Source organism: Dasypus novemcinctus, chromosome 1 (assembly GCF_030445035.2).
Source record: "Dasypus novemcinctus isolate mDasNov1 chromosome 1, mDasNov1.1.hap2, whole genome shotgun sequence".
Taxonomy (NCBI): domain Eukaryota; kingdom Metazoa; phylum Chordata; class Mammalia; order Cingulata; family Dasypodidae; genus Dasypus; species Dasypus novemcinctus.
In genome coordinates, this window is record NC_080673.1 from 45,859,842 (window position 1) to 45,874,813 (window position 14,972).

The following is a 14,972-nucleotide window of genomic DNA, read 5'->3' on the forward strand; positions in this document are numbered from 1 at the left end:
ATGCTCCCAAAAACCTAAGGGGTAGGTCTCTGGTATTACACTCAGTAACACCAATGAAACACCAAGCTGCCCTGTCTTCCTTCCTTTCCTTATATGCTTTGGTAAATAACATTTCCTAACAAACCAACCTTAAATTAAGCCTTATAAATGGCATCTTTTTATCATAGCACATCTTTGGAGAAGGAAAGTTCAATTTGGGGACTAAGCTGAAATTCAGACACATCTGAGTTTGTCTACAAAGCTGGTGAATTAGGCGTAGCAGAGGATTACTCTGCTAATCCTTGACTGATATGAAGCAGAGGTCTACAGATTCAGAGGAAGTGGAAGAGGACGGAGGGGTGGAGCTAGTCACACTAAGTTTTACCCAGAAACAAAGCATTAAAGGCAGCAGAGGGTGAAGGTGACTCTAAGTACAGTTAACCAGTTTCCATTAATTCTTTTACTTTTATTGTCTTTTTTTTTTAAAGATACACAGATCACAAAAAATATTACATTAAAAAAATATAAGAGGTTCCCATATACCCCACTCCCCACCCCATCCACTCCTCCCACATAACAACCTCTTTCATCACTGTGGCTCATTCATTGCATTTGGTGAATACCTTCTGGAGCTCTGCTGCACCGCAGGGATTATAGCTTACATTGTAGTTCACACTCTCCCCCAGTCCATTCAGTGGGTTATGGTGGGATATATAATGTCCAGCATCCGTCCCTGTAATATCATTTAGGACAACTCCGAGTCCCAAAAATGCCCCCACATCACTTCTCTTCTTCCCTCTCCCTGCCCTCAGCAACTCCCGGTGGCCACTGTCTCCACATCAATGATACAGTTTCTTCCATTGCTAGAGTCACAACAGTTCTATAGTAGAATACCAGCAAGTCCACTCTAATCCATATTTTATTCCTCCATCCTATGGACCCTGGGAGGTGATGTCCACTCCACCTCAGAAGGCTACTAAACAGGTCACTGCGTAAAGCATTTTCAAATGATTGCTTGTCTTCAAGTTTTGCTTGCAAGTGTTTATGACCAAGTATCACTTATCCACATTTAAATACTTACTCTCTGTAATTATTTTGGTTTATGCAGAGTAAAGTTATAATCAGACACTCCCCCTTCATCACTGGTGTGTTATAAGTGTACCTGCACACAGGCTGTGCACAGATGGTATCACCAAAGCCCCCAGGTGACACCAACTTACCCTCACCTATCGCAGACTTGGAGGCAGGGCTGGGTCAGAAGCATGTAACCTGTTGAGTCACACAGGGCCCTGTGCTCAGAAGGCCCCATGCTTGGTTTAATGCTCTGCTGTCACTGTCTTGAAATTCTTAAATTTTTGAATAAAGAGCCCCGCATCAACATTTTTACTGGCCCCACAAATTATATAGCCAGACCTCCCTGGAGGTACTTGTCCAGGTCAGCCCAGCACTAGTCAGACAAGGTCCAGACAGAAAAAGCTGCTTTCACGGATTGCACAGCCAGTTGGTGGGAGGGGGTAAAAAAAAAAATCAAGATTATAATCTAATATTCTAACTATCTAATAGTCCTTTTTACAGCACTCTATTCTACTGCCTTCAAGTGTTCTGAAATATCACAATAGTCTAAATATTCTATTATTCTGCCTACAGTAACAATTTTGTGGTTACTAACAGTGACAGTTTGAGATTATGTTTGTGAATCCCAAAAAGAGCAAGATTATGTTTGTAAACTAATCTATTCTTCTGGGCGTGGTGCCCTTTGATTATACTGGATTCAGGTGAGGAGCCCTTGATTAAATTATCTTTACGATTAGGGTTTTGATTGACCATGTCGGTAGGGCATGACTCAGATTGAGTCCCTGTCCCCTTGGTGGGCTGATACAAGCACTCATGAAGATACACGGGAGGAGGGAGAGCTCTGTCGTGTTTGATCCTGGGGCCACAGGGACAGATGAGTCACCTGCCTGACAGTCTGCAGCTGAAAAAGGAAGCCCTGAGAGACAAGCCCTAGGCCAGCCTACAGCTGAGATGGGGAAGAAGCAGGGCCCAGGGAGCCTGGGGAGGGAGAGGAAGCCCAGAAGGAGAGGCCAGGCAGAGATCAGCGACCATCTGACTCAATGCATGGCAGCTGACTCTGGCGAGAAAGTACCTCTTATAGTACCTTGAGTTGGACTTTCTAAGGCCTTGGGACTTTATTACCCCCAAATAAGTGCCCTTTATAAAACTCAGCAGATTTCTGGTACTTTGCATCGGCAGCCCTTTGGCAAACAAATACACTGACCAATCTGCACATACATATTTGGTGAATTAAAAACTTGTTTTACATTACAGTTATAACACTTATTTTATAACTCTTTTCACTGGTCTTGGGACCAGAATATCATTTTTTAAAAATCTACTCAAGTTTCCTATTAATCATTAACCCAGCTGACCATCCAAATACTTGACACAAAAATCAAAATCTTGACACAAGTTACAAAAAACAAGAGATTTCATTGTCTACATGCCCAACATCCCCAAGTCTAGGAAACCATAGAAAACCTTTAGAAAGAAAATCTACACAAAAGTCACTCATCCTCAATCTCTAAGTTTCTGAGATATTGAAGGGCAGGCAACAAACACCAGATTCCAGTCCTTCTGTTGATATAGCTTTCAGTATGTGCTACGAGTTTGTCACAAAACCATCAACTAGATTTCTACTAAGGTCTCAAATTATGCTAAGCATAACTCTGAATAGCGTTTAAATGGGGATGCTTCCAAAATCAACTCACGTATTGAGAAGAAAGCATCCACCACCTTCTAATCAAAATTCCATACATTACACTATGTTTAATAGGTAAAGTTCTTCTAAATCTCTAAGATTTCACAGAAATCATACATCATCCAAAAGAAAATAACGAAGTCCTACAGCAAATGGAACACCCAGTACATTAGTGAAGGTGCAGAAAATGTAGGGAAGAAATTCCACATGAACCATAAAGCTAATCTGGGAACTAAAAATCAAAATAAGATACAGAGTTAACCAAGAAGAAATTTAGATCATTGTTAAGTTAAACGTCTGAAGTCTGAAGTGGAGTGATCTTTTGTTAGCTGACTTAACTACTTAATAAAGCTTATACTAAGAATCACCCAGAAAGGGCAGGGACCGCCGTCAGGTGGCAGAATTTCCCAAAGCTCCATGAACCTGAGAACAGTTTGTTATACAAGAACTGACCAGAAGGTGGCAACACATCCTCAGTTTCTCAGTACCGAAGTTGAGCTTGGTCTTAGTTTAAGACTTTATAGACCAAATAGATTTAAAAAAATACACTGATTTCAAACATCTTTTTTATACCAGAAACCTTTCATTTCCTTACATTCTGAATGTTGATCTGTAGTTCCATTTTGTAGTGATTGAAGTCTTTGGCAAGTTCATGGCCCTGATGATAGAAAGTAAACATTCCCTGAAAAAACAACAGCATCTGAGACAAAGAAGAAAAAGTGACATTAGCACGCACACACCCAAAAAAAGAAAGAAAATCAAAAAAGTGAAAAACAGCTAAGTATTTCCCACTCATCTCACTGTTCTTATATGAAGTAAATAATTGAAAGGAAACCAATTCATATGCAAACTTAACTACATATTATTTATTGAGTCTTACATAAAAGGAAGGACATGTGATTTTTCCTTAAATATCAGCGCTGCTAGCCAATTTTTATAGTATGCTTTATAAGAAAAATGGAATTGAAAATTATCCATTTGTCATCTTTTGCCAAGTGAATGGCTATACACATTTAGACTATAATGAATACTGTATCATTCAATTGGAGAATCAAAGAACCAAAGGCTCTCTCAAAAGGCCTTTAGTGATTTGGCCTTAAGTGATTTGGGATGAGAGCTAAGGAAATCCTGAAATTTATTTTCTTCAAAATGCAGTACTATAATGGTTTTGCAATTTGAGGCTCTGACGTCAGAGGGCCAGCTACAGACAATTCCCAACTTCAGCAATGACTTGTTACGTGACCTTGGACAAATTACTGAAGCTTTCTTGACTTCAATGTCCTTATTTGCTAAATGGGATAATAAAAATATATCCTCACTGTGTTATTGTGTGGAATTAAGTGAACACAGAAAAGAACTTAGAATAATGATTGCCCACTGTAAATGTTCAATAAACATAGGCAAACATTATTACTTCACATAGAAAGAACGCTTTAAAGAGATTTAATTGTTTTCTAATTGCTTTATTTAGGTTAATTTTATTACCCCAACTGGACCACAGCTCCAAGAAAGCTAATTTTTAATTAATTGTTACTTGTTTACTTTTTTACTTCTCAAAATCACACTAAAAAATGAGTGAATTACATCTCAATAAAGCTGTTTAAAAATAATCACTTGCAAAAAAGGTTCAAATTAAGATAAATAAAAATCTTGAGAATCAAGATTTCCACTGATTTTTTTGTTTTGCTAAAACCACAGTATGAAATACCTTTTACATTTTGACTCAGAAGATAAATTTATCTGAAGCTACTCTAAAATATTTATATAAGTACAAACAAAAATCATATTTCTAAAACACATATAAAGAAAGGCTAGAGTGTATCACAAAATAGTTTCAAATGCTCCACACACTAGTTCTCAACTTTCATTCCCATAAACATTGTGAGTTGTGTTAGAAGTAATATGTTTCCAATAATGTCTAAAGTACCAGAATTTCGACTGGTTACTTGTTGTAAAAGCAAACTTGAGTACAATCAAGGTAATCCCATAAACACCACCATTCTTACTCATATCCAAAAAAAAATTTCTTTTCAGAGGACGTTTTAAAAACAGTGGAGCTATAGCTAGGGTAGCAGGAAATGCACTGAGTCTACTACGACAGTGTATAACAACCTGAACATAATTAATCACATTTCTGTGCCAATAAGGCCAAGAGCCACTGATTTATAAGTGATTCCTTAACTTCCTGGCTATCTGCGTCCACTCAATAATTTATGATGTCTTCTTCCTGCTTACACACTATGACCTCTGTCAATCATAAAATTATACTTAGAAAGAAAAACATTCCTATTTTTCTTCTTTTATATTGCAAAAAATCTTGGAGCAGAACAACGTGCTGTAATACTCACAGGTTCCACAAACTCAAACTTCTTTCTTTCTTGGATTTCCTGAAGTTTACATACATATTCAAGAGACAGCTCATAAAAGTGTTGCCGATTTTGCTCCACTTGGATATCTGCCTATATTAAAAGAATTGCAGCAGGTCAAACTGGAGATAGTGAGAAGTGATACTCAATGTCAGGGATCAGCAAACTTCAGTCCACAGGCCAAATATGGCCTGCTGCCAGGTTTTGTAAATAAACTCTTACTGGAACACCTCCATGTCCATTTGCTTATGGCTGCTTTCCTCCTACAAAAGCACAGCCGAGTGGTTGGACAGGAAACATACAGTCTACAAAGAGAATTGCAGAAAAAATTTGCCAACCTCTGCTCTATAGGATAAGGTCAACGCCAAAATTTGAAGACCTGTCAGGCTCTGTTCGTGAAAAACTCACACCAACCAGCAGTGACACAGAGTTGAACCATGTTCTTAGAATGAAGATCGCATAAATATCATTTCAAATGAACCAATCTTTTGAGAATGAAGTCTGCCTGAGGGAGGGGCTGGGGGAAAGTCCAGTTACTTTGGCATGCTGAGCGATGGCAGCAGCTGGGAAAGTGGCGGCAATGGCTCCACCTCAAGAGCCCGGCTCTCAGACACAGGTCAGGGCTGGAGGCCCATCTCCAAGTAGCCACACGCTTAATCCCTCACATTGTCTGATGTCCTGAGTGTGAAGGGAGCACCAGATGGTCCCGAGGCTATTCCAGAGCAAGGTTCCAGTTGGTCTTGTCTAACTATAAAGGAACCGGAGAGGAGCACAGTTCCACAGAAGCACAGCGGCAAATGTTTTCTCATCCTAGAAACCATTCTTACAAGCCACAGGTAATAGTTTTCCTAACCTGGCTAGTTCTGCTTTTAAAAGTACTTATCGAACATGTAGAAGGATTTTTTGGTGTCAAACGCTTCTGTAAGTGAAATAATACTTAAACATCATAAAAAAGAGTATTAGTAAGCCAAAATGAGAATTTCTGTCTAAAACTCCTCAGAATCATTTTTTGTGCCTCTAATGACCAGGCTTGATAGTCCAGCCACCAGCAGTTAAAAGGTACAACTCCCAGAGAAGATGATGTAATTTTGCTGGGCATTTAATAAAATGAAGACATGAAGAGTTAAGAATAGCTTCTTCAGTATGTGGCTACTGGGAAACTCCTTCAAGGAATTTTACCAGGGTTAGAACTACCAAGTCGGTGTTGGACTTGAGCAGATTCTCCTGGTTGGTCTTGCTAGAGTGATTATCCCTGCGCTGCAGACTCACCTCCATCACCACCCTCTTACTTCATGGTGTCCAGGACTGCTGTGCCACGTGCTGCACAAGTAAATCACCAGAATCCCTGGTATCATCAATAACCCCCACCTTACAACAGGGCCATGGACATCCGAATTGTGCCTTCAGCGCAGAGAATGATTTCCTATAGCCTGGCTCAATCTAAACAGCAATCACGACACCAAGCAGAAGTCACTTTTTTTTTAACCAACATGCAGTTTCAATTTGATGATCATCTCATTTCCAGCCATTCTTACCAGTAGTATGTACTGACAGATCAGCCTGACATCAAGTAATTCAAAGGATCTACTTCTCCAATCACTTTTATGCTGAAATAGTATCATTTGGCTACTCAGGAAGGAAAAACATACTTCAAAACACAAATGGAATTTTCTCAAATGTGCAATAAATGTTTAGTATAAAAATTAAAGAAAATTTAGAGATGTGAATGGAAGTATAAGCTCTTGTGCCTGTTAAACGTACAGCTACAGCTAAAGGTTCTGACAGAATTATCAAACTAGCCAGCCTGGTTTCTGCCATAATTTTTCTCCTGTTTCATTCAAAGCAAACGGAGAAAATAAATGAATTATAGAAGTTCCTGTGCTTTTGTACATTACCACTCAGAGCAATATTAATCTCCTGAGCACCTCAACTCAATTCACTGAAGATCAGCAATACATTAGCCATTGCCAAACGTAATGAGGATCAAATCTAGTTTGTTCCTGTTAAAAAGCACCCACACACACACCAACTCATTTTTAGAAGACTGCTTGAAGTAGAATTCCAAATGTTTATGCAGAGCAAACAGCAAGAAAGGAAAGAATATGTATTTTAGGTGAAATATTATTTATTTTTAGGTTCTCTATTCAAATTCCTGATCTGAGTTTAGATAGCTTTGGGGATACAGGAAATTGCCAAAGCCCTGGCTTAACATAATATAAGCACCTGCTGATTCAGCAAATATTAACTGAATACCCACTCCATGACAGGCACAATACTAGGCAGTGACAACAGAGTGCTGAGTAAAAACAACATTTCTGCCTTCAAAGAGCTTACATTCTAGTGGAAGAAGCCACATACAAATATATCATGTGTTATATATAAAGCCACATACAAATATATCGTGTGTCAAATAAAGCAGAGGAAGAAGGATATTTAAAATAAGATGGTCAGGAAAAATATGTCTAATGAGGTATTCTTTAAGTAGGGATCTGAAGTATTTGGAGGAGCAAGGTATGTGGCTATGGGTTAAAAAAAATAATAGGCAGGGAAAAGAACAAATGTAGAGGACTTGAACAAGGAATATGCTTGCCCAAGTGTGGCGTGAGAAGGCAGCTGGCATTGGTGGAGGCAAGAGCAGGGGTGGGTGCAGATCACATAGGCTCTCGTGGGCCCTGAGGCCTCTGGAGGCATGCCTTAGGAGGGTCTGGAGAAGAACACTGACATGAAAGATCACTCAAGTTGCCGGACAGAAAATAAACTGTAGGAACAAAAAGCGGAAGCAGGGAGACCAGTTAGGGTACCTTTACGGTAATCATGTGGGAGATGTCAGCAGCTTGCACCAGGGTGGAGGTGGGAGGTGGTGGCGTTGGTCATGAGAAGCAGCCATATTCTGGGTATATTCTGTAAGCAGTGAAGACATGCAAACGGATTGGATGTGGGGGGTTGACAGCAAGAGCCACGGAAGAATAAGGATTTTGCCTGAGCAACATGTAAAATGAGATACCTAATTAAACTATAAAGTGGAGATGGAAATTTACTTGGAGTGTGAAAATTCTCTTCAGAATGCCTAAAAACAGAGATAAGGGAGAAGAGAGGTAGAAAATAGCTAGCATCAAGACTGAGAGCCTTTAAAAGCAACAGCTGTCATTTCAAAATTGGCAGAAGGGAAGAATTGAAGAAGCCCATGTAACAATTGTATGGTTTTCTATGTAATGTGGAACAGAGAGTGGAGCCCTAGCTGTTCACGCCTACACTATGGCGGTGAGGATTAAGTGATGTAAAACCTCCTTTCCTTTCTCTTTTAGAAACTGTCAAACACCATTCAAATAACATTCAAAGGTATAGCGACAAGAGAATCAGATGTTGCAGATGTTTAGATATATAGACTAAATACGTCCATATATAGGGTTTACAACTAAATGACAGGTAAATATGGTCCAAGTTTATACTAGAGTCAATACTGTTAGTGTCATTTTCATGCTACTGAAATAAATAACTACTATAACAGCAGATTACACCCAGATTCTTTATTTGTTTAAGAACAAACAAATGTGGAAAATCACACTTTTATGGGATGGGTCTAAGACCCTAAGAACTACATTCAGTGTTACATTCAATGAAAGTGTATGTGCCAAACTGTAAACAACAGTGGCAGAGTGGCAGGGGATTTTTAGAGAAGAAAATACAAGATAAGATAGCAATTCCTTTCTCCTTACTTACATATGGCTTTCCCTCCACAAAATTAATGTCTATTAACACAAGTAAAGCAGGTGCTCTTTTTCCAATGAAGTGGAACTTCCTGAATCTTCAGCACTAAATACAACTAAAGCTGCCTTCACATTAAAGTGGAATGAGCTTATTAAATTCAAATCTTTTCTTCAAGAAATCTTGAAAACCAGTTAACAGATTTATTCTTTGAAATTATATATCTAGGGAAACGGACTTGGCCCAGTGGTTAGGGCATCCGTCTACCACATGGGACGTCCGCGGTTCAAACCCCGGGCCTCCTTGACCCGTGTGGAGCTGGCCATGCGCAGTGCTGATGCGCGCAAGGAGCGCCCTGCCACGCAGGGGTGTCCCCCGCGTAGGGGAGCCCCACGCACAAGAAGTGTGCCCCATAAGGAGAGCCGCCCAGTGCGAAAGAAAGTGCAGCCTGCCCAGGAATGGCGCCGCCCACACTTCCCGTGCCGCTGACAACAACAGAAGCGGACAAAGAAACAAGACGCAACAAATAGACACAGAGAACAGACAACCGGGGGAGGGAGGAGAATTAAATAAATAAATAAATCTAAAAAAAAAAAAAGAAATTATATATCTGCTCTTCAGTAATGCTGGTTAAAATTATTGTTCCTGCTAAAAAAAATACTCTGAACCAAAAATTTGACTACTATGAATGTAGTCAATCACCATATTTTAATCAGCTTATGTCTTGTTCCACAGGAAGTCTTTTTTCCTTATTTCATGGCAATTCCTATTGATTTTTTTTCCATTTCTATATAACCTAAGAAGGAAAGTTTTCAAAACAATAGCACGTTAAAAAATAAAAGACATGCCCAGCTTATTAAATTTTAGAAACAAATTAAAAGAAAAATGAAAAGAATACCTCATACCTCTTGTAAATGTGAGTCTTTCTTTTTGGCTGACAAGTTCAAATGTTTATCAATTAGGCTATAGTTCTTTTCTGTCTCTTTGTCAAACTTCTTTTTTTCTTCCTATAAATAAGAAAAACACAGGCACCTATGATTAAATAGAAAGAAAAAAAAACTGCATACACATAGTTAATACTGCTCTGGGAAGCTCAAAACCCTGAAAATAAAACAAAGTACCACTGAACACGATGAAGTTATCTTAAAAATGTATCTGTAGCCAGGACACTGGTTATTAATCACCAAGACTGCACTAGGGCTCAAAAGTCACTAAGACTGCACTAGGGCTCAAAAGTCATTTATCTTTTCTTTTTTTCCTTTAATGGGCTTTTTCCCAACCTGAGTTATTTTTCATACTCCTCAACGTAAAGAATTAGTTTTATGTCACTCATCTCTCACAAAAAAAGAATCATAATAAGTGGAACATAAAGCTTAAAAGAGCAAACTTGCTGCAGATTTTGGCACAGAAATGAAATCCTCTAAAACTGGATAATAATTTCTGGTCTAGATAAAAATAAAAACAACACTCACAGCTGGGAAAACCATCTTGGGAAAGATCTTTTTCCCTAATGGTCACATATGAACACAACAATAAAATCCTCTGTCCAGAAATGTCATCTACATTCCCAAACCTTAAATGATTTCTAGAACACTATTTGGAATATGTATCAATTAGCCAACTGGTCCAAAATAGTACTGACATACTTATTCTTTGATTAATACTACAAACATATCTCACGTATGAACTAGCATAGCTAGCCTAGAACTAGCATTTACATTCCTTTCGGTACAGCTTTGTTTAAAAACACAAAACCAAATTTTTAGGAGCAAAGAAGACTCACTCTCTCTCTGTAGCTATTTCACAATTTAGTAGATTAAATAAACATTTCTGATCACCAATCAGAGCGCACTATGTTCCGCTTGTTGTCAAAATCTCTCTAACTCTTCACCGCCTCCTGGAAAGGAACAATCTGTTCCCTATTCTCCAACTTCTTTTTCTAAAGCAAAAATAATGAAATATTCTAGTCTTTTCTGGCTTGATTTTTTTCCTATTAGGCAAAGAGATTAAACAAAATACTTTAGTTCTATCTCTCTGAATGTTGGGGTTTTTTTTTCCACTAAATGGGACTACGAACTGTTCTTTAGGCCCTTAAAGAGACTTTGTCCTCTCCAGCCCATCTAAAGGCCCTGAATTAATCCCCAAACTGACCAAGCTGAGAACCTCAGGAACTGGAGTTTCTTCCATTGCTATTCCAAGTTTACCCACCAATTAGCTACGTAACTTCAAAGAAGTCATTTGACAACAAAGAACCTAGGCTTCTTTATTTAAAAGATCAGGGATTTATACTAGCTTGTTTTCAGATCCAAACCTAAAATTCTATGGTTTTATGATTCACTTATGTGTGAGTAAGAAATGTAAAACTCAGGAAGTTTTATTTTAACCTTCTACTTAATAGTTAGTATTTCATTGACACAACACATGTTTTTCTTTATGTGCTAGTTTTTTAAATTACAAATATTTAAGGTATAAAATTAATATTAGATGGTTACTCTCTTTTCTACTTTTCATAATTATGCTCTTTATCAACTTTTAGCAACTAACTGAAAATAAACCAAAACACACATATGCACATTACTTCAAAATATACACGATTTTTAAAAATTCATATTGTGGAATGTATGTACATTGGATTAAGTGTCAGAACACTCAAATTCTAGTTTTGGCCACTTATTACTGTGTGACTTTATAACAGGGGCACAGTACTCTGAACTTTAGTTTCTTAGGTACTAACACAGGAAGAAGAGAAGTCATGCCTCTATATTTACTACAAGATTGCTGCAAAGTAAGATACTATAGTAAGAATACTTACTATCTTTACAGACTTGTACTTAGCCAGGAATACTGAAAACATTTTTACTCACTCACTTGATTTGATCTGAACCACAAAATGGGACAAAGAAAGCAGTGATGCTGAAATCAGCAGTCAAAACACCCAGCAAACTCAGCAATAGTGGGATATGTAAATTAGCATGTGGGTAAACTTGGGAATGAAAGAAAATAATGATATCAAGATTTTGTGAAGAAAGAATTTAGCCAAGAAACAACATTCCACCCACCAATTAGAATAGAAATAAATTTGTTCATACATGGTCGAATATTAAACAAATGCTGCTGTGTTTTGTTTTTGAATCTTAAGACTTAGAAAATTATTTTGTCCCGCATTTGTTCTTAATGCCATTAAAGAATATTATTGTTTTTTGTGCCATGTGACTCTGTGCTGAAATAATACAATTTTTAAAGGGGACTGTGTTCAAGTAGAATTCAAAAAAGAATGGAGCATTTTTCAACACTGAACCACAGGAAATACATATAAAATATAAATTGAGCAACGTCAGTCTAAAAGTTCCATCAAGGATCAAGCTAAACACAGTGTGAAAATTGTTCTTATAAAACTGACATTACAAACTCACACTCAGTCTAGACCAGGCAGTAAAATAAAAGAGTAAGGCAACCTGGGAGTAAAACGGAACGAGGAACCTGGGAGCAATGGCAAACCAGATAGCCCAGATAGCTTAAGGGGAAAGCAGCCAAAATTCAGCTTCAACACATTTTGCCTTGTAGGGATGGAGCCCCTGTATAGCCATGTCTTCTCAATTTTCTTTCATAGCAGAAAACCCAGTGATTTTTAAATGGGGGCAAGTTCTTTTTGGTTTGGTTTGGTTTGGTTTTTATTTTAACAGCATGAGTGAGCCTAAAAAAATTTATATATACAGGTGAAATATGGCTCACAGGCAGTCAGCTCGCAATCTGTCCTAAAAACCACACTTGCAAAAAAAAAATAGTAAAGCATAGGTGGCTGGGAACTATGTACACCAGGAAAACATGCTCTTAACCTTAATCCATTCCTGTGCTGTGAACTCATTGTAAATAGGACCTTTTGACAAGGTTATTTCAGTTCAGGCACAGCCAGCCTCAGTCAGGAGGGGTCTTAATCCTGTTACTGGAGCCTCATAGAGAAGCCACAGGAAGCAGCAAGGAGCTGGAGGAAATCAATGGAAACAGGAAGAGAAAGGAGAAGACGCCACCATGGACATGAACATGTGATGGAAAAGACGCGGATCAAGGATCTCTAGCAGCCAGCCCCAGAGCACCACAGCCTTAAGGGAGAAAGTAATGCCTTGCTGACCCCTTGATTTTGGACTTCTTCAGCCTCCAAACCTCTATTTCCATTATTTAAGTCAGCCATTACTTAAAACCACATATCTGGTCAAATAAGACAGTTGTTATATAAATAGTAGAAAGAATTCATAAATTCAAGAACCATTATTCAGATAAAATCAGGTCTCCTGAATATCATTAGTAGTTAAAAAAAAAGAAAAAAGGCATCATCACAAATCACTGGGTAACGTAAGAAAAGATCCAACCACTCGGAAAGAGAAAGAGAATCCCAACTCATATAAAAATTGATCCTACATACATTTAAAGAGTCGTAAGTTAAAAATGAAACCATGAAAAAGAGAAATATTTTCATCAGACGTATGGATAGGAAAGACCTTTTAAGCAAAAATAAATAAATGGAAGAAATCACAAGAACATCTAGATATCAAAAATACACAATAAGCAAGCTAAAAGGCAAAATTCAAAGTGGGGAAAACTGCAATTAAGTCAGCAAAGAGGTGATAGACTCTTAACATAAAATACTCTTTATTAATCATTTTCTGCTAGTAGCACGTGTTAATATTTCCATGGAAAAAAAATGGATTAAAAAAACATACAGAGAATTCATGCAAGTGTATAAGTTATCCATTTTTAAAAAGGAATACTAGTGGAATTTTTGGTTTTTACTTTTTATTTTGTTGGTTTTTTTGTTTTGTTTTGGCTTACCTGGAGGGAGGTTTTTTTTTTAAGTTACCTGATGATTTTTTTTTAAGTCTTTTAATTTTGTATGGTTTCTGGAATGAGAAAACATAACAGCTTATTTTCAAGCTATAAACAATAGTAAGGAATGACTAGGTGTAGCAGTTTGATATGGTTATTAATTCCAAAAATAGATACTGGATTATGTTTGTAATCTGGTGTGTGCCTGGGCATGATTAAGTTATGATTAGGGCTTTGATTGGGCTATGTCAGTAGGGCATTAACAGACATGGCAAAGGACAGAGCTGAGGGGTTTCTGATGTTGGAGTTTGATGCTAAAGCTTTAAGCTAGAGCTCCGGGAAGTAAACTCACAGAGGAAACAGAAACAAGCCCCAGGAAGAAAGGAACCCTGAGCCCAGGAAGATGCAAGCCCTGGGAAGAGAGGAACCCTGAACCCAGAGAGAAGCAAGCCCTGGGAAGAGAGGAACCCTGAACCCAGAGAGAAGCAAGCCCTGGGAAGAGAGGAACCCTGAGCCCAGAGAGAAGCAAGCCCTGGGAAGAGAGGAACCCTGAGCCCAGAGAGAAGCAAGACTCTGGAAGGAAGGAACCCAGGAAGCCTGAACCCTCGCAGATGCTGGCAGCTATCTTGCTCCAACACGTGAAAATAGACTTAGGTGAGGGGAGTAACTTAAGCTTATGGCCTGGTATCTGTAAACTCCTACCCCAAGTAAATACCCTTTCTAAAAAACAACCAATTTCTGGTATTTTGCATCAGCACCCCTTTGGCTGACTGATACACTAGCTTTAGAAAAGAATATAAATACTTCATTAAACAGCCCCATGCCTTCCCCCTTTGTATTTCAATAAAGCAGATGTGGCTCAAATGATAGAGCATCCGCCTACCATATAGGAGGTTCAGGGTTCAAACCCCGGGCATCCTCACCCGTGTGGAGCTGGCCCACATGCAGTGCTGCCACGTGCAAGGAGTACCATGCCACGAAGGGTTGTCTCCTGTATAGGGGAGCCCCAAGCACAAGGAGTGTGCCCCACAAGGAGAGCCACCCCATGCGAGAAAAGTGCAGCCTGCCCAGGAATGGCACCGCACACATGGAAAGCTGACACAGCAAGATTGCGCAATAAAAAAGAGACACAAATTCCCAGTGCTGCTGACAAGAACGCAAGTGGACACAGAAGAACACATAGCAAATGGACACAGAGAGCAGACAATGGGGGGGTGGGGGGAGAAATAAATGAGAAACAAATTTTTTTTTAAATCTAAAAAAAAAAAGCAAGATCCGAGAAAACCGAATTGTAGAACTGCAAAGTAGAGGAGTCAGATCCCCAAGTCCATCTTACAGGTACA

The 14,972-nt window shown here is 38.6% G+C and overlaps 1 protein-coding gene across 3 annotated transcripts in view; it reads right to left on the reverse strand.

Annotated features, from left to right (window-relative positions):
• The window catches only part of ARHGAP10 (Rho GTPase activating protein 10), a 337,104-nt gene that overhangs the window by 206,915 nt on the left and 115,217 nt on the right, over positions 1-14,972 (reverse strand). For 2 of the 3 annotated variants that reach the window (XR_011648553.1, XM_058284486.1), the window contains exons 5-7: positions 9,714-9,815; positions 5,086-5,196; positions 3,333-3,437 (exon numbers count right to left, since the gene is read on the reverse strand). Coding sequence is in view for 2 of the 3 variants with exons in the window: in XM_058284486.1 (XP_058140469.1) it covers positions 3,333-3,437; positions 5,086-5,196; positions 9,714-9,815 (318 nt within the window). In the remaining variant the exon portion in view is untranslated. The remainder of the gene's footprint in view (positions 1-3,332; positions 3,438-5,085; positions 5,197-9,713; positions 9,816-14,972) is intronic. The other variant, XM_058284541.2, reaches the window with a different exon arrangement.